This window comes from Apteryx rowi, unplaced genomic scaffold, assembly GCF_003343035.1.
Source record: "Apteryx rowi isolate R43461 unplaced genomic scaffold, aptRow1 scaffold_921, whole genome shotgun sequence".
NCBI lineage: Eukaryota > Metazoa > Chordata > Aves > Apterygiformes > Apterygidae > Apteryx > Apteryx rowi.
This window is the reverse complement of record NW_020451229.1, coordinates 98,229-117,547: the sequence shown is the minus strand read 5'-3', so window position 1 is coordinate 117,547 and position 19,319 is coordinate 98,229. Positions and strand designations below refer to the sequence as shown.

General features: G+C 37.9%; 1 protein-coding gene across 1 annotated transcript in view; it reads left to right on the top strand.

Annotated features, from left to right (window-relative positions):
• Positions 1-19,319, top strand: part of LOC112978354 (catenin delta-2-like) — a 151,322-nt gene that overhangs the window by 108,802 nt on the left and 23,201 nt on the right. The window contains 4 exon segments of the mRNA XM_026091777.1: positions 1,082-1,292; positions 4,671-4,755; positions 11,177-11,205; positions 11,207-11,297. Of these exon segments, the coding sequence (XP_025947562.1) occupies positions 1,082-1,292; positions 4,671-4,755; positions 11,177-11,205; positions 11,207-11,297 (416 nt within the window).

The following is a 19,319-nucleotide window of genomic DNA, read 5'->3' as shown; positions in this document are numbered from 1 at the left end:
CAGAGTTGTTTCACTGACCTCAGCAACCACTTCATTGGGCCCTTCCCCTCTCTGTTCTTGTCTTCAGTATGATGAAAGATGGAGCTGCCATTTTACAACAGTGGTGACCCTCTATAAGTGGTGTGAGGCTCCTCATATAGCAGAGTTGGAAGGTTCTGCTGCATGGACTAACCCTGCCCTACATTTATATATATGTGTGTGTGTATAGATATATAAATTCTCAAAACTGCTCATCTGTCACTTTCACAAGTATTACATTACTTTCAAATACAACTTTTCAAAAAATTCTTTGTTCATTTAAACATGAAAAAATTGTAATAATCACAATATTTCTTTTTCACATCTTCAGTTCAAGGTGACCATCTTAAAAATGCATTGCTCCTTTCGTTTTAGAAGATTATGAGTTCTGGCAGTTAGTGTTATATAAAGTAACTCCCACTAAATATCAGAAAGGCTCTCCTGGTCAGTACCATGCATACAACTAAGTCTGGGTGGAAAAGTGCAGTGGCATCTATGAGCACTGTATAAGCAATAAAGTCAGAGAAGCACTAAGAAACCCGTTGAAATTACTGCACATAATGTAGAATTAATCACTTACAGTGAAACTGGTCCTTCAGAGAAGACTTCCCCACCAAGAACAACAATTTTGTTGGCTTTACATTCACTGTAGTGTTTTTAACAACCAATGCGCATTTTATTTATAGTAACTTGAGCTATGAGTTCTGTGGTGGGAGATGAGGACATGCCAAACTCTGTAAGCTGTGATATCATTCAGGTTATCTTTATACATATACTTGGCCTTTACTATCATTGTTTCATTCTCATAAAGACATGATGTAGCCCATACCTGAATTCTCCAACTGATATAATATGGAAGTACTAACAGAGTCCCTAGTGTGTGAAATGCTCGAACATGTAATTGTATATGTGTGGCTTGCTACAAAATAATACCAGTAGCCAATTAGATTAAATGACATGAGGAAAATGGTGCTAGTAGGGTGTGCGTGTTTTCCCTGTACTTCTCCATCACCCTTTTTTTAGTGTATCTTCTGAACTGTCCCTTCATTTTCTTTCAACAAAGGCAAGTATGCCATGAGGGATCTGGTCCACCGACTGCCAGGCGCTAACAACAGCAACAGCTCAGCAAGCAAGGCCATGTCTGATGACACCGTTACTGCCATTTGCTGCACTCTGCATGAAGTCATCACTAAAAACATGGAGAATGCCAAGGCCTTACGAGACGCAGGCGGCATTGAGAAACTGGTTGGCATATCTAAGAGTAAAGGAGACAAGTATGTTTCACAAATCACCTTGCATCTTTTGTAACCTCTCCAGTAGTTATCATTAGTGCTGAATGTGTTTGCCTCTTCCGTGCAGTCATGAGTTGAATACTTTAGTTCCATCAGAAGCCCAGTGCCCAGTGTGAAAGGTGGCAAGAAATGGACAATGTCAATAGTAAAAGTCTATGCTGTGGCTTATTTCTGGCCTACTTGTAGCAGTTATGTGCAGTTTAAGGAAGAGTAATTATCTACAATAACTGCTACCTCTAAGCACTTCCGGAAGATCCTTATAAGCATTAGGTATGAAACATTAGGTATTAAAGCTGTCGGATCCACTCTGCAGAAAGAGCAGCATGCAGGTGGAGGGATCCCTTGAAAGGAAGGAATCTCACACAGGTTGTGTTACTGCTCCACTTGTTTGGAGTGTGAAGAATGTAAAGTCACTGTCCCTCTTTACAGCACCCTTTTCCCAGCCACTGGCTTGCTGGTAAGGTGCGGTATATTAGAAAAATGGATCCAGGGATTTTCCAAATGCCTTGCTTCTGAGAGAGCATTACAATATCTGCAGGCTACTTGATGAGGCTCCAAAACATGCAAAAATCTTACACACAACTAGGACATTTTCAGAGCAACTATGGTTTCATCTCATCTGTTTTCCTGTGTACGCACTCAGCACGAAGAGTTCACTCTTTATCCTTCTTTTGCCTAAAACAGATAGCCTGGTTCTCATATTTGTCAACCTGCAGAAGTGTAGTGCAATGTGACTATGCCAGTTTGAAAACAAAAAGCTTTCTTTCACGGTAGTGTACAAAAGTTCCCACCAGTCCAGCTCCTTGAAGCTGTCAGCACACAGCCTACCGCAGCATCAGAGCTCTAAAAGAGCCCCACAAAGCCAGGCCATAACCTGAAGGAAAGATTTATGCATCCTATGTTTGGTATGAGAACTTACGCTGGCCTGTGTGATCGGAGCATTGCCAATATAATTTAATCCCATTTCTTTTCCTCTGTTGTCACTCTTTCTTTTCATACCAAATTCATTACTGAAACATTCTCACTGTGAGGGGTAAGAAGTAACAGCGTAAGAAAGCATGTGATTCCAGTTGTGTGAGCTCCCATGCTCTGCTAATTTACTTAAATTTGCACTTTTTATTATAATTAAATCTAAATTTTGATTTTTTTTTGCTAGATCAAATATACTGGTACTGCAAGCAGCTTCATATCCATTTCTCTTACGTTGAATGTTTCTTTGATCAGAATAATGCATTTCTCTACCTGTACAGTATCTGGCAGAGATTACTAATACCTGTTGAATCTGGAATTTTAAAAGTATTGTGGGCAGTTTTAGGAGGATCAAAGTGTCTAATTCCCTGTCTAACTGTACCTGATAACTTTGAAAGAGATACCTATGTTGAATAACAGTATTTGGTCATCCAATTCCAGAATTCCCTCCAAAATCATGATACTTGTCTCTCCTCTAAAGTACTTTGTGTTATAGTCATGCATTATTGCTATTACAGGTTACAGAGTTCTAGAACAAGAAAATCTGTCAACTCACAGTAATACAGATGCTCATCTTAAAAGAGAATTTTGTTTTCACCTTTCAGAAATGTCAGTATTCAGCACCATTGTTTTGGTTTGGTTTTGTATAGGAAATCCATTATTTAAAAATCAAAATCACTAGGTGATGGTCTGACAGGAAATCCTGGCATACTCAGTGTGATTAAATAGAACCCTTAAGTATAAATCTAACTTGCCTGCAGTGATGCATCTGTTTCTGCAAGTCCAGGATAGGAGTGTGGCCATGCATCCTTGTAGGAGCCTAGGACACAAGCCGATCAAGGGCAGGCCTGTCAGAGTGGCCCACCTGGCCCTTTGGAGCATGCCCAGGACTTTAGCGCTTTCCCCATACGACAGCATGATAAAACTGATGTACCTAAGCTCATACTGGCCGAACCCCAGGCTTCTCCGGATTCCTGTTTCTCAGGACTCACAGCACGATTGGCACCGGTATCTTCCTGGTTGCTCCATGCTACCAGCACCCCACTAGCCAGTACAGCTGGGAGTGTAATGAAAACGATTATGCTTGAAAGTGTTCAGCAAATTCCTGTTTATTCACCAATTACCCACCCACTGCTGTACTCTGAGTGAGAAATGGGGGGAAAAAAAGCATACCAAATAAATTACTGGGGAATATTGTATAAGTTAATTGGATCAACTCTGTTATGAACATTATTTTAAAGCTTTGCTGTCAGTGTACCTGTGGCCCTTCGCAGAGGCCACAGAATATAACAGGGCCTGACTCATACAAGACTTGCTGCCCAAATCAGTAACATATGTGGCTGGTTTTCTGGTTTCTGTTTGGTTTTGTAATCCTTGCCTTTTTCTGAGGAAAATGTGAATCAACTCAATGACTGCCCCAAGCTTCATCAGTCCTCACTTCAGACTTTGGCCTTTGCAAGGTTTTCTAGGGCTCTGCTGCTTTATATGTATTACTGGAACAGCATGAGGGCTTAACTTCCCAGTGTATGCTCCCCGAAAAGCCTGGGCTCTCCTCCCTGTCCTTTCCTTTTTGACCCTTCTTCACTGAGCTGAATACTTCCTGCTTTTTTTTTTAAATATATATATTACCTATCCCAATAGGAATATATGGCTCTAGCTGTCTGAAATAATACTTCAGAGCTTCTTTGAAAAGCTTTCTGAAGAGAAAGTTCATGTGAAGTTACATATGTCTCTTAACATGAATGATTGCCATTGTTCATGTGCAATGGTGTGTGCAAGATACAAGTCCAAATTTGGATTCCAGATGAAATTCATGATGTCTGTGTGCAATCAGCTGTATTTCTGCATCTTGATTACTTGGCAGCTGCAAACACAGTGCTCATCACCCATATGGTGTGTTTCTTCTGGCCACTGATAAGARTCATGTAATGCTTTGAGCACTCTTTCATGACTTGAAGTTTGGCAGTTTATAGAGAAAGAAACTCTGGCTATAAATTCTTGTCCCTTATGCCATAAGTTGTAGCCAGGACATCTTCATAGATATACTTTATACCAGTTGGGTTCTCAACAATTTTCAGTTGCTGCCTCTTCTATTCCTCTTGTCATGTTCTCAGCGTGAATCCTTGTTCTCATTGTACTGATGAACATACATATTGCTCCTCACTAGACAATTAGTAATATAAAAATTATGTGTATTATCCTTCCTTAAAAACATGTTGGTCTCTAAGATGCCAGACAAAAGATCTTACAGTACTTTGATAGCACAACTTTAATTCTGGGTTTAAATCCATAGCAATGCATCTGAAAATTGAGATGAATGGAGTCTTGTGCTTAACAGTCTCTTTCTCACTCTTTCTCTCTCTCTCTCTTTTTAATATATGTATGTAACAGGCATTCGCCAAAAGTGGTGAAAGCAGCATCTCAGGTCCTCAATAGTATGTGGCAGTACAGAGACCTGAGAAGTCTCTACAAGAAGGTAAGGCTTGGGTTTTTTCTAGATTTGTCTTTTTTCATATAGTTACTCAAGTTTAGGGGCTGAGAGACTTCAGACCAAACATTTATATGAACTGGAAATTCACCTAGAGTTTAAAATTTTGAATACTTGGAGTGATAGGATTTTTCTCCCATTTCTACTTTTAACATAGAAATAGCTTGTAAAAATGTGCGGTGTTAAAAAAAAAAGAGTTGTGAATTTGATTTTCAAATGAATTCTTACAAAAAAGCACTGGATCTGACAGCCGTGGAGAGTGAGGTCCTCTGTTCGCAAAATGAACCTGTGCAAACTCTCCTACTGTACCTTTCCTACTTCTGCCTTCCCACCCTATCCTGAGGATATTACCATGTTTCCAGCCTTTCAGCTCCCAGATTTCCTCATGGGATTGCCAACAAGAGTACCTGAGGGAGCGGTGCTTTGGGACCAGTGTGCAAGTGGAGCTGGATTGAAACTTGTTAGCTTCACTTTTAATCAGCTGACAGATATACTTGGCTTTGAGACAGTCTATATAGAGCACCATACCAGTCCCACAAGCCTCCTGCCCTCTTACATATGAATTGCAATACTGGTAATATGATCCCATGAAACAACATCCTATAGCTGTTGAAAAATAAATGTCTACTTACTAAGTGACAATATATCAAAATACTTCTTACTGAATATTTACCAACAGAATCACACGGCAGTATAACCATCAGCCTGCAGACTTAGTTCTCAAAGGTCTTTTTACGACATGGAATTTCACAGCTATCTAACTGATATTTGTATTTGCAACCTCATACAGGTTAGACCTAAGACTTTATGGGGTTCATGTCCTGGCTAAAAGTAAGATGTAAGGATGGTGAATTGAGAAAAAGTTCACAAATGACAGTCTGTGCTATATGTATTTTGCACAAGAAGAGAACTTGGTTATGGAAAATTTATGCACCAAATAAATCTCAGGCTGGCTCAAGCTGATCTTTGGTTTGAAATGCTATTCTTTTGCATGCTTCCGCCCCTGCTTGTGTCAGCCTGACAAATAAGGAAGACTATCACTGAGCCTCTCCCACTGCTCACTTCCAGTAGCTTCGATCACCCCAACAGCCCTAGGGATACCTTACACACAGATGTTTCAAGTAAGGAGGTGGAGTGCCACTGTCCCATTAAGAGATGGGAGCACACATGAGCTGGAGTATGCTTTTTTTGAGGCAGTAATGTACTTGTGTGCATAGCCTGACTTCTGTGCATGTGCGTGGCTGCACTGTAGAAGCTGAACTTTATTGCACCTAAATCTCTTAGAGGTTCTTGCAATGTCTGACTCATTTCCAACCTTTTGGCTACCTATACATGCAACAGAAAAGCAGTTTCCAGGGTTGCTCCATGCATGATGTAATCTATATGCTGTATGGCTTTTGGGTATATTGCTGCGTAAAGAACATTCTGTTAGCTGCCAAAGTGTGCCTGGTAATGTTCTTACGTATTAGGCATGCTTGGGTACTCAGGACCTTGCATGCTTGAAGAATGTGTTCTGAGGCCACAAATGTTCAAATAGTTACCATAATTTAAGATGCTCATGTTTGTTGAAAGACATACAGTAATCTTTATGAATTCATAATATTTATTAAATTTGCAAATAGTAGGCTGATTGTTATGCTAGATGTCTGTTTTTCACTACTGTTGAGAAAAGGATGTTTTTATAATAGGAAAATTACAAAACTGTGCGTTTTACCAGTAATGCAGCTAGTCAGGTAAAATAAATATACTTGGTCAGTACAGTCTTTATTTTGTCCCATTAGAATACTTAGGTCAGTAAAAATGAGTGAACGTACTGCTACTGTAATATGATCAGCACTTTGCAGTATCCTGCACTTGCACAGCCTTTTTTTGAAGTGCAGATAAATCCCATTGCATAGCCATCAGCAATTTCTTCATATGCCCCGAAATATCTGTACAATTACTTTCAGAGAACTGGTGGCATTCAGAGAGACACAGTTTTGCATTGTAACACAGGTAAATGACAAGTGTCACAGAAGAAGCAGCAGCAGTTATCTTTTACCGTTTGGGGAACAGTGTAACCAAACAGTTTGAACTGTGGTATATTTTAGAGGTACATGTTTACAGTAGAGTAGATAAGGAAAGAGGACAAGACTAGAAGTATTATCCTTTCTATTAATGAAGAAAAAAAATGATATATTTACTGCTGGTGCAATAGTGGTCACCTGTCATCTCTGGCAGAATATAAACTGCACTGACAGGAATTTCATCCAGAGTTGGGGACCAGTGTGGTAAATCACCTTATGACTTGCCACTCCTGTGAGAGGACTAAAAGCCAAGAAGTGCCTAGGCACCAATTTCTTACCTGCAGCACTCTCAAGCAAACTCCTGGCTGTAAAGTGGAGATAATTGCAGGAGTCAGGAGCTAGTCCCTCACCTGCTGCTGGTAGCAGAGTTGCCCTAAGTAGGGTGTCAAATGCTTCCTGCAAGCTTTGTTCCTGTCATGACTGGGTAAGCTCTTCAGCTTTAACCAAGGCTATAACATTAATATGCCTAGGTTATGATACCTAAATTAAGCAACCTCTAAGAACACTGTCAAAATCAGCTGTTGCATAAAAAAGTGGTCAAAATAAAAATCTGCAGATTTCAGGGTGTCAGTTTCAGCTAAGACATTGCTTAAAAAGAATAATAGCATGCACRAATTTCATTGTGCCACTCAGTGTCTGACAGACATTGCCTGTTTTTCTGGGCCATTCAATGCCAAAAACTGCAGCAACTGCAGCAGCTCAGTTAACTTCATCAACCAAATCAAACAATATACCGTCTCAAGGTGCTAATGTATTTGGCTAAGAATACAAAGAATGTCTTTTGACAAGATAAAAATTTAAGATCTTATCCAGGTTTTCTACCATGAAAAAATGCAAAACTATTCCACAAAGAAGAGAGATAGAAGGAATAGAAAATTAAATCTGGTAAGCCAAGTTAAGCTAGAGATAAAAGTGTTTCTGGAGAGGGAGGTTCWGCCTAACCCATGGGCTGTATTCAGATAGAAAGGCAAAGAAGGTGTGCAGAGCTACCCCTGTAAGCAGTGGAGCTCCAACAGCCAAAGCTCAGAGTCCTGGTGCCCATGAACTTCTCTGCAGTGAGCTGACTGGGCACCCAGTGAAAACAATGAGAAGGCTCTATTGATTTCTTGGGGCCTTTCTGTAATGCCTCAGAAGCAAGATTTGGAACTTTTGCAGCCAGTTGAACTTTACTGACAAGATAGGCTGAGTAGTCTACAGCATCTGCTACATCCTGGAATTCCCAGCATCCTATAAAAAAGGAGGATTGAAGGTTTCCGTGTTACTTTTTTCAGTTGCTTGCTGGAGCAGGAACACTGTGTTGCACGTCTCTATGAGCTGTTGGTGTCTCTTTTCAAATAGCTTTTGGTTCTCTAAAAGGCATGTTCAGGCAGATACTGTAGCTGTTCTGGCTCAGAGAATGATGGGGGATATCTAACTTCCCACAAGTTGAGCTGCAGTTGTTAAGGAGGAGGTGTTGGCTTTGTTGTCTCAGTTTCTGCTCAGAAAGCTCTGTAAGCCCACAACACCTCATGCACTGTTTGCAGAGCTGTGTCATGCTTGGTGCACTCCACCGACAGGTTCTAGGATTTCCAGTTAACAGCCATGTAGTGGCTTTAATGGGACACACTGACTTGTTAGACTGAGCTGGAATGGAAGAGGCACAGAAGATAAATGTCAAGGCAGCGTTCAGATCTGTGAGTGAGGTGGCATTGCTTGCCATGCACTGTAGGCTTGTGTTTTGGAAAAATAGAGAATTTCACTCTCTGGTATGGTTAATTTGGCACAATCCCAACAAAGCCCAACAAGAAAACGTTATTAAAAACATAAACGTTTCACATTGCTAAAATAAAAGAAAAAAACTTGGCAGAACAAGGTAAAGCAATGAATTTAGTCTTGAGGTGAAGGAGTTGTCAGCCATCCATCACTTGGGGGAGTTCTGTTCCCTCAAATGTCAGTTTTCTTCTGGTCTACAGCAAAGTTACTACTCTGACGTTTCATCCTAGTTGGCTGATTCTCAACTTTATTTGCAACTAATACTATTTCAGTATCACCAGGGAGTGATAATAAGCCATGAATTATCAGTGCAGTAAGAGTGAGAGGGAGAAATTCAAAAAAGTGAACATTTCACTGTGCTTCTTAAAGCACTTGAACTGCAGTCTCTAAATGAAAGATTCATGGTCCTCTCCTCTAAATCTTGAAAAGTAAAGATCTTCCTTTTCCCATGTATTTTTTTGGGGTGGGAATTTTTTGTTTTTTGAGGAGACACTTGAGAAGTTTAACTTGTTAACTTCAACTTAACTTCATCAGGGAAGAGTTCACAGGAAATAGTGTTTAGTCAGCTAAGCAATGGCTGAAACAGAAATCTAATCTAAAAACTTCCCTCCAAGAGGAAAACATGATTCAGTCTCATATAAAGTGTTTAAATAGATTAGTGTGATTAATTTCTAAATACTGCTAAAGCTTTGCAAGTAAGAAAGAAATGGTCATCATAATTTTTCATTAGTAGATGAAATATTTTCTCCCCAAAACTGACTTAAATGTCATGTCATTTTCAAACTTCTTTCTACAAATAAGATTTAAATTTTCATAAATGATCGTTTGTTTTATCTGCCTCTGTTTTGGGGAAATCATTCTGAAATACTCGAAACACGGCTTTCAAAAGTGCTTAATGGTCACATCGTCCACTGTTTGGTCAGTGGTGCAGCACCTACAAAAAACAGGTAGGGGAGCTGTCTGACTTGCCCTGCAGACACCTGGTACGCCACTCCTCTTCAAGTAGCTTGGTCAACCTGTACAGTCAGTGAGAGAATTAAATGCTGCTTATAATGTCCCATTATTTTTAGCCACCTAGAGGATGTGAAAGGCGCTACTAGGGTGATTCTTTAAGGACATCTRTTTCCAAGTGAGGAACACCAGATGCCACTCCAATCTCCAGTGTGTTAGCTGACTGAAAATTTGGGGACACCTCAGAAGATGTGGCTGTGACCGTAAGAGAGCAGATTTCCATTAGCCACAGATGGCAGATGCCGTCTGTCTCAGTATTCATGAAAATAACCAAGTGCTCTTAAACACAAAGAGCTTGTTAAATTGCAGGAGGAAGTTTGCACATGCAAATGTTACCACGCCCCGGAGCAAAAGGGATGGACAAAAAGGGGGACTAAATAAGCTAACCTGAAGGAAAATTTATTAGCTAAAAACAAGCTTCAATTAGCGTTAAGTGCATGTACTAAAGAGCAGGAGAAACTGTCAGGAAGAATGTTTCCTATCAATTAGTTTGCCTTGCCTAACCACTTAGACTACAACAAAATATCTGTTTACATTCTRTCATTATGTTTGCCTTTATTCTGTTGCCCAGGATGTAAGTAGAAATCACAATGAATTTGTAGAAATCATTTTTTTTTTCTGTTTACTATCATAGGTTTGTGTTCTGCATAGAATAATAGAAATGTTTGTCCTATTCACCTACCATATGAATAAAAATACAGCCAATTATTTGAAACTAGGGAGGCTATTAAAGGCAGTTGTCCTTCACTGTGTGCTGTGCCATTTACAATAGGAAGAGTATTGTGACAAGCATTTAATGAAGTGGAAGTAGTGACTCTGAAGATGGCCTTGTCTGTCATTGGCTGGAAAAGATATTTAGAATTGCTTGAGGCCTTAAAAGCAGTTAAGCCAGGCAGGATCTAGAAGAGGACTCTCTTTTCATGTGACTTTCAGAATAATAAACTGATGACTCTGTGGGAAGGTCCCTTATTGCTAAATGTTCCGTGAAAATTGCCAGCAATAAACTTGAAAATTCCAGTTAAGTAGTTCTAAAATCTGAAGTCCTTTCTTAAGTAAAATATACCCAGGCACCCTTTTGAAATATTAATTATGTCATGCTATCCTGTAGACTTAGAACACAGAACTTGGATTTGCTTCTGGTAAGGCTATATATGTTCAGTCAGACATCCTTAAAAGAGGATTCTGTCTTTAGGTTAAATTTATCCAGTGCAAATGTCTATGCATAACTTAAGCCCTACATTAAGGATTTAAATTCCAAATCCAGAACATAATAGTTCCTCAAAAAAGTGATTTGACTTTGATGGAACTATTCATGTGCTCAAATTATTCATGAACATATGTATTTTACTGTACTTATCTTTCAGTGGGACTTAATTTGCTTCTGTAAGTTGGGGAGGCCTTTTTCAGATGAGAATGTCACCCTTTTAGAAAAAGGATGGATTAATTCAAGGTAGCGTCTCCACTGTAATTTAAAACTGGAATGGCTTTATAGAAAAAGCATTGTCTAGATCCAATTTCTATATAACTATGAAAGTACAAGTACCCGATTAATGATTGACTGATTGGTTGATTTATGGTAGTGGGAGGCCCCAAGCTTCAGTGTGGAGGACAGGATTTTCACCCACCCATCAGTCTGGGTCATGGCACGCTCAGCATACTCTCTCCCAGAGCAAAGAAACCAGAATCTTTTCCCAAACCCAGGTATTCTGGCTGTCAGCTGACCAGTTTTGAATTGTTATGTTTAATGCATACTTAGATTTGTACCCAGGAGACTTCTGCAGAAGATGTTTGAATCAAAAGTAACAACACCTTACTAGAAAATAGATTTTAAAAGTGCACATTTTAATTTGCTGAACCTTGCAGTTTCTAGGCTGAAAGCTGCTGCCTGCACTTCCCAGAGCAATCCAGTTCATTTCAGCAGTGTGCGTATGGTATGCAGGATTTTGCGCTCTCTCAAGATAGTATATACCAGTGAGAGGAACAAGTGCAGTCCCTCCCATCTCCTCTCAAGCTTTCGATGATATGTGTAATCTGTTTGTTGATTGTCTGAACCTTTCCAACAGAAAGGCAATAATTGATAAGCACCATGTTGCAACATCATCTGGAATTTATTTTTATCAAGCACTTTGCTATATTTTCTAGGTCAGTGCCATCTTTAAGAGAAAAACAATAGCTGTGCATTTCATTAAGAGGATCCTGGTTGAACCAGGATGTCTACAGAGAAAATTAATGTGCCCAAGAATCAATGAAATTCTTAAAATACTAATTTCAAAGTCTATATTACTAAGAACAGAGGAGATTTCCTGCAGACGTAAATACAAGCAGTAAGAATTAGCACAACTGATTATACTTTACAGGAGGCCTTATTGAGTTTTAGATACCAAAATTCCATTTTGTTAACTGAGTATAGTCTTTTGTTTTTTCCACAAATACTTTCCCCAAACACTTTCCCCAAATACTCTACAATACTTTCCCCCATACTTTTTTCCCTGATAAAATGTGACTGTATGGCCTTATTGTAAGAACAAAACAGTATCTGCTTCATGCATTCAACATGCAAGTAAATCCATGTATAAACCTTTATACATGTGTATTTTATTTCTGATAAAATGCATAGAGAGAATAGGAATCTGTATGTTTCTGCTGATCACACATGACATAGAGTTATGCTTTTTCTTCCAGTTTAATTTTTTTTCTAGCAAATTTGCTTGGAAGAGGGAAGACATCAGAAGTGATCTCATTTAAATACCTCAGACGTAAATGTCACTCAAGGTTAGGGTAAATCCTTTTAAGCTTTAGCTAACAAGAATATGATTTTTTAAAACCCCAGCATTTCATTGTCTAATGTGTGACATTACTTTTTGTTAATGAGGAATTAAGAAAATTCCTAAATTGATTTTAAATAAAGGAAATGTGAAAATTATATGTGGTATTAACATATTCAAACTTTTGTAAAACATCATCTGAGTAATTCTGGAAGAGATGGATTCATAAACAATATAGCAGAAGAAATTATAGTCTTTAAATACATACTTTCACTCTCTTTTTTTCTTCTTATTTCAGCCTTTCTTGCCTAAAACCGTGTTACTGACTTTTAAATGAGAGTTTTAAATGTGACTATCACATGGCAATTCAGTTAAATGCCTACTCCTGAAATTGTCATTGTTTTCAGTACCAGAGAAAGGGATTGTATCACTAGGATGATTTTTTTGTGATTTATTATTATCAATTCTACATTTTATGCTGTAAATTAATTTCCAGTGTTCAGAATAAGATGGATTTTCCTTTCCCAATGCAGATGCAGGTATGATTTCTTCATTAAAGTAAAGGCATATTTTCTGTTTTTCAAGAAATAGTAACTGCAGACCAATGAATAATCTGTTTATACATTCTTTCTTAGAGACACAAAGCCTCTTAAGTTAGGAATGATATGTTAGTCTGGAATCTTCCTGTTCTTTTTCAACTTGATATGGCTTTTTTCAGCACTATTAGCAGCAGGCAGCATCACTGTGTAACATCAACTTATCATTTAACTTGCCTCCTCTTTTGATTGTATATGCCTTCCCAGGATGGGTTTTCTAAAGAATCGTTCAAAACCTTTTCAAGTACATTTTTAAATTTACCTTTTTTTCATTGCCAGTTTCCTGCTTAAATAATAACTGATCTGTCTATACAATAGTTATTTATACATTATGAGCAAAATCATGAAGCCTAAATAGGAAATTGTGCAGATAAAGTCCACTGACCTATCCAGGTAAAAATTTGGCATATGCAGAAGTATTCATATATGGAAAAGTGGTGTATAAACAGTGCTTGAATTAAAAAAAAAGAAAGGGAGAGAGAGAAAGACTCTAAGCAGCTGGCAGAAGAGAAATATAAGTCTCTTCACCTAGCTGTGTTATCATTGTAAATCATTTGGCTAGTTTTTAGGAAGAACAATTTAGAAAAAAAAGACTATTTATAACTAAAGTATTATAAAATGTCAAGTCAAACTGAATGTTTTTCAGGTTTCATTTTAATGCAATAATTGCCATTTCACTCATGTGGTCAGGCAGATAATGTTCTGCTTTTGCTAGTTTATCCAACATACCAAGCAATATTTTTCCTAGTTGCTAGATTTAATAATACTAACAGACAACACTAGAAAGAGGAGGGAGTATCATTATGTAGTTGCAAGCTTAGGGTATTCTGCATGGCCCAAAGTTACTGTTACCAACTTTCAACAATATATTAAATACCCTGCATTTCCTAATATGTAGATAAAGAGCTCTGCGGATAGGATAAAACTCAGCACTAGGTGAATAACAAAAGGGAAACAAACACTGACCCAGCTCTGTGCTGAATTCCTGCCCTTCATACCTGTACAAACAGGGCATAAAACCTTTCAGAAGCTGAAATATTCTTACTTGTATGACAATGACAACATGGAATGGAGTATTGAAATCTGTGTTTAGAGGGAGATATTTTCAAACGTTTTATGTTTCTGAATTCCATCATGTTTACCGTGTAACAGACTTCACTTATTTTTATCATTTTGCATTTAATATAGTTAAATTCTTTGTGACATTCTCCTCAAAGGTTTATTTAATGTGCAGCATCACCTAGCATTCTTTTAGTCATATTTCAGTTTTTATATGTTTCACTGTAAAACATTTTCCATGTTTACTGCTGTATTTTAAATAATTAGCAACAATCTTAAGATTTCGTCTACGCTGAATTAAAGATTCAGTACTGATGATGGTATTTCCAGGTATTTCAGTCCTGTGTAGCTGAAGCCAGACTTTGCCTGTCTTTCTACTATTTTGGTGGGGGCTTTTTTACTTAATGGCATCCAAAAAAATCAGTTGTGCTGACTAATCCCAATTAAAGCCAAACTAATCACACCACCCTTTGCAAATATCTATGTCTGTATGACTATATAATTTTTGCAGGTATATATATGTGTGTATATATATATACATGTATGTATCAGCATGTGTTATTTGTATGAAAAATGTATTCATGACACTACCTTTAAGCATGATGTCTGAACAAAGACAGACTGGGAATTCCTGTAGGAATAAACCTGAATGGTTTGAGGTATGATCTTAGAAAGTATCTGCAACTGTACTTATGAGTGTTGCTTTACCCATTAGTGTCTTAAAGGCATGCTAGTGCTTTTCTTTAACATGCAGTATCGTAACAAGCTCTATGGCTTAGCAGTGATTCTTCTAAATTATCAGTAAGAGGTGTGTGGAAGGTGACACCATTAGCATCCCAAACCTGCTAGTTTCAAGAAGTGCTAAAGGAATTTAAAAAAAACAAAGTTTGTCCAAACAGTTGTCTAGGATGAATCATACATATATGTGATGCTAAAGCATCCTCAGAATTGATAGTGATTCTCATAGTGAGCTCCAGTTGACTTTTGTGGGAACCACTGGGGTTTTTTCACTTGAAAACCCAAGTCCATTTTTAGGTGACTAAGTATGGATTTAGAAGACAGCAATTTAATCTTGCAGTTCTGTAAAATCTGTCTCTAAAGTATTCCACCTTTTGAACTTCTCTGAAGAATGGAAAATTTAAAATGCAGCCCAGGAGTCAGTATCTTTGACTTAGAGCCTTCTTTCTGAAGGGAACTGTATAACTGAAGTTTCTGAAATATCCTTAGGACTAGAGATACAAATAGGCATCCAGAATCTGAAGGGGTATGCATATGTGGAAGGTCACATCTACAGACTTTTTTTCTTCTCAAAAGTACAGTATCTCAGAATAAGATGAGGTTTTAATACTTGAGTAAAAAGTGGATACCTGAGAAAATTATCTACATGTTTTTTTGGACTGGGACATTTTTACTCCAGTTAAATAATATGTTAATATTTTGGAAACAAATATAAATAACATTAGCTAATGACAAACAAAGTTAAGCTGGATTCAGATGGTCAGTACAGAAAAGAATCCAAAAGTCTGTGTCATCGTGCATATGTAAAGATAAAAACATTGTCTTTTATTGATATATGCTGAGATAAACCATTTTTAATGTCAGTCTTTTTCCCCAGAAATCATTCAGGGAACATGATTTCTAGCATTCAGAACTAAATGTCATTCTTAATTAGCTTGTATTCTTGACATCTGCATATGTAGGTTTAGACATGATAAAAGCACATTTGCAGTAAAAAGAATGGTTAATCCAAATGAGAAACAGAAAAATTAGGGTGCATTTGGGAAACTCGCAGTTTTTCCCAGCAAACTTGAACTGACATGTTTGATGGTTACTTACAGTTTTGCAAATGAATCAGATCAGTCAAACTTTCACTAATCCTGGAACATGCAAACGGCACAGAAAAGGTAGAAGTGTCAGATGAAATTTAGTATTCTGGTATTCAAGGCAGGTTTCTTTTCAGAAGAAAATGGTCTAGCTGTGATGGTGTGATGCATAACATTGATCACCTTTTGCTGATGCTTCCTGTATGTTGCTGTGCTTAAGCTAGCATAATTCAAGTTCTACTGGGTCCTGCACGGAGATAAAAAGCGTTTGTTTCACTTGACCAATACATGTAAATTCAGCCATAGTTTCATTGATTGAATATTAAACCTGTATGTCGATACCCTACTTCCAGTTCTTTGATGTTCCATGTGAACTAATAACGGATGCTGAAGAAATTGCTGGGAAGTACTCCATACTTGCTTCTTCTTCTCTTCTCTTCTTAAGACTGTTAATGGAATACAGATATGGCCTAAATATGTCTGCCATTTCAGGCTCTGAGAAAGAAACCTGGTATTTTGAAAAGAATCTCTTAATAGTACTTGTGCTTTGTTCTGAGTTGGTTTACTTCCTTTGCTCGCTGAGACAGCTCATCCTGGTAAAAGAGCTGCAGCTTCTTCTTCCTGGAAAAAGTAGGAATGAAAAGTTTCATTGAAGGTTTCTAAATTATGTTTATTACTTTTAGTTCTGCAAAGTGCTTTTAGAGAAAGTTGTGGTTCCTCTGAAACTAGAGTTGTAAACTTTGGTGCAATAGTGTATTCTGGTTAGAGTTAACTATACTAAAGCTGTCATTTACTAAATAAAAAACTGCTAATGGTATTCTGATAAAAATGAATATGCATTTCTCTTCCTTACTGCCTGAGTTGCTAAACTGTCTGTGTTTAAAGATACAGAAATCATACAAAGGTTAGAAATCATACAGCTTAATAATCATTCAGGTCTCTAATTCTCTAATTTAAGTATATTTTTGCAAGAACTTTGGAACTGAACCCAGGGACGGCATAAGTATATCTACTGATTCTTCAAAAGCAGCACTGATTCCGTGGTTGTCAGACAGCCCCACATTTGAATAAAATGATCCCCAGTTTTTCAGATACAGCGTCACTCTTCAGGAAGCACAAAATCTGAATGAGTCTTGATCACAGTCAGTGTCATTAGTCCTACTATGTTCATGGCAAGTGACAATTATGCAAATTTTATTCTGATAATGATTTTATTGGGTTTTATGTTCACAGATAAAATAGAAGAGTTCAGATATAATAGAAGAGTTATGGGGGTTTGGGGTTGATTTTGTGATTTGATGCATAGAATGTCAGAGATGTTGATTTGTTTCTGACCTTTGTAAGGGCAGTAGTCTTAAGAAACTGATCCCGAGCATAAAATAGAGGAGTATTTGTCCTACCCATGAGATTTTGTAGCCAAGAGCTGGAGTTTGCATTTATAGGGCATAARTGTGTTAATACAGGTTAAGTTGCATACCTGGAATGAGAGTGAGCTGCAAGTCAGAAATTACTGTAAACACTTTCGTGGATGTAAATTTTCTTTGTGCATATAAGATACAAGCAAAAATATTTTTTTGTTAATCTTATGATGTAAATTCTAGTTTATACACCTTATGCAGTGGAAAAAAAGAGAAGGACAAAAGTCCTAACTTAAGAGCCAAATACTGTGATCATTTCTTGTAGAAGAGATTAAAACAATTTTATTTCTGTATGAGAGGAAAGTGATACTCGGAAAAATGAATTTATTCTATTTTATTGCAGTATTTGAAAGGTTTATTATTTAGCTGCATATAACATCAGCAAAATTAATAATGAACTCTGCTGTGTCTGAAGTCCTGTCCTTCATGCTTTGCCTCACATACAGTTCCCTTTTCTTGCAGCTGTTTTATTCATCAGATTAGGTCTTGTCATCTTCACACTCACACAACAGGAAATCAATAAATAATTATGGATAGATAAAGCAATGCTTGAGTGATTTCCTGAAACCTCCCTGAGTTGCACTATATAAAACAACAGGGGATAGTTATCTAGCCGTTTTTCACTTGGATAGATTTGGCAAGTAATTAATATATCTCTCCCTGATTGTGTATCTTTTCCTAGCTAAAATCAAGGGATGAGAGCTAAAATTATGGTAGAAGATAAATGACTAGAAGATGATAACCCTACCAAAAAAAAAAAAAGGTATTTGGAAGAGAAAGAGAAGAGAAAGAGAAAGAGAGAAAGAACTGGCCAAGGCCATCTGAGGTATTTTGAAGAAAAAAGCTGCATGATGCTCTCAGAAGAATATTGTACCTCAGGCTTTGCAATGACAACAGAAAACCAGGGAGAAAAAATATTTTAAATGAGTTTGGTGTGGAATGCTGACAGTGTGTGAATAATGGGCTTTGCTTTCTGAGATGGAGGCTGGGAGCTATAAGTCGTATGTATAAAAGAATGAGTTTAACTACTGATTCTGAAAATGTCACTTTATTAAAGAGCCTACAGAAAACTTAATAATCCTCATTCATTCCCAGACAGTTTTGCTGTGGTAAATGCCTGTCTGACTAGGAACTCTTTTTTTCCTCATGCTGCCCTAAATATAAATTCCTTGTACCAACTTCTTAAGAAATAGAATTTGTTGCTGTGGCTGGGGTCCTGAGGTCTAGCAAGAAAGGAGACTGAGCCAATGTGTATGTCTAGCATAGTCACACAGGCCTGGGATCAGCTAGGGAGCCAGCCAGCACGCAGAGCATGGAGCAAGAAAGCCAAGGGTCTCTGCGAGCCTCCGGCTGCCCCAGTGGCAGCTCTGCCACCCTTTGGGATCACTCCTTCCCAGCCAGCTTTGCTCCTTGGCACGCTGGCATTAGCTCAAATCACTGCACTGCTCTCGTGACGCCCTGGGGACAACCTGACAGCATTGGCTAGCAGCAGGGTCCGCGTCCTCTCCCTGAAATTACATCCATGCAAGGTAAGGAGTGATCTTCCTCCCAGCCCGGCACAGCTGCAGATGTCGTACTCCCAGCATAACCTGTAATTACTAAATAAATATCATCATCATCATAAGTCATGGCAAGTAAACAGTGGTTTTGCCTAACCACTAACCAGCTAAGCTCTCATAAAAACACTATGAATTATTCCTGCACTTTCATCCAAGGTATCAAAGTATTCCTAATATTTCTAAATGCCCCAAATTTGAGTAATTCTATGTTTTAAGTAATTTATGGCTTTTATAAGCTGTGAAAATACCGCTATAAACATAAATACCAAAATCCCAGAATTAAGATGAGCTTTGATGATTCATGTCTTTGTTTTATATCTGTTAATTTTAAGGGCCTGACTAGTAACAATTTGGGAGAGAAGGGGAAATAGGAGAATTAGAGTCAGCAGACCTTTGGCTCTTGAAGTCAGTGAAATTACTGCAGATTTGCACTTGCAGACTTAATGCAGAATCTGTCCAAAGGGCTGAACCCAAACAGCAAACTGCTAGTATCCAAGCTGTGA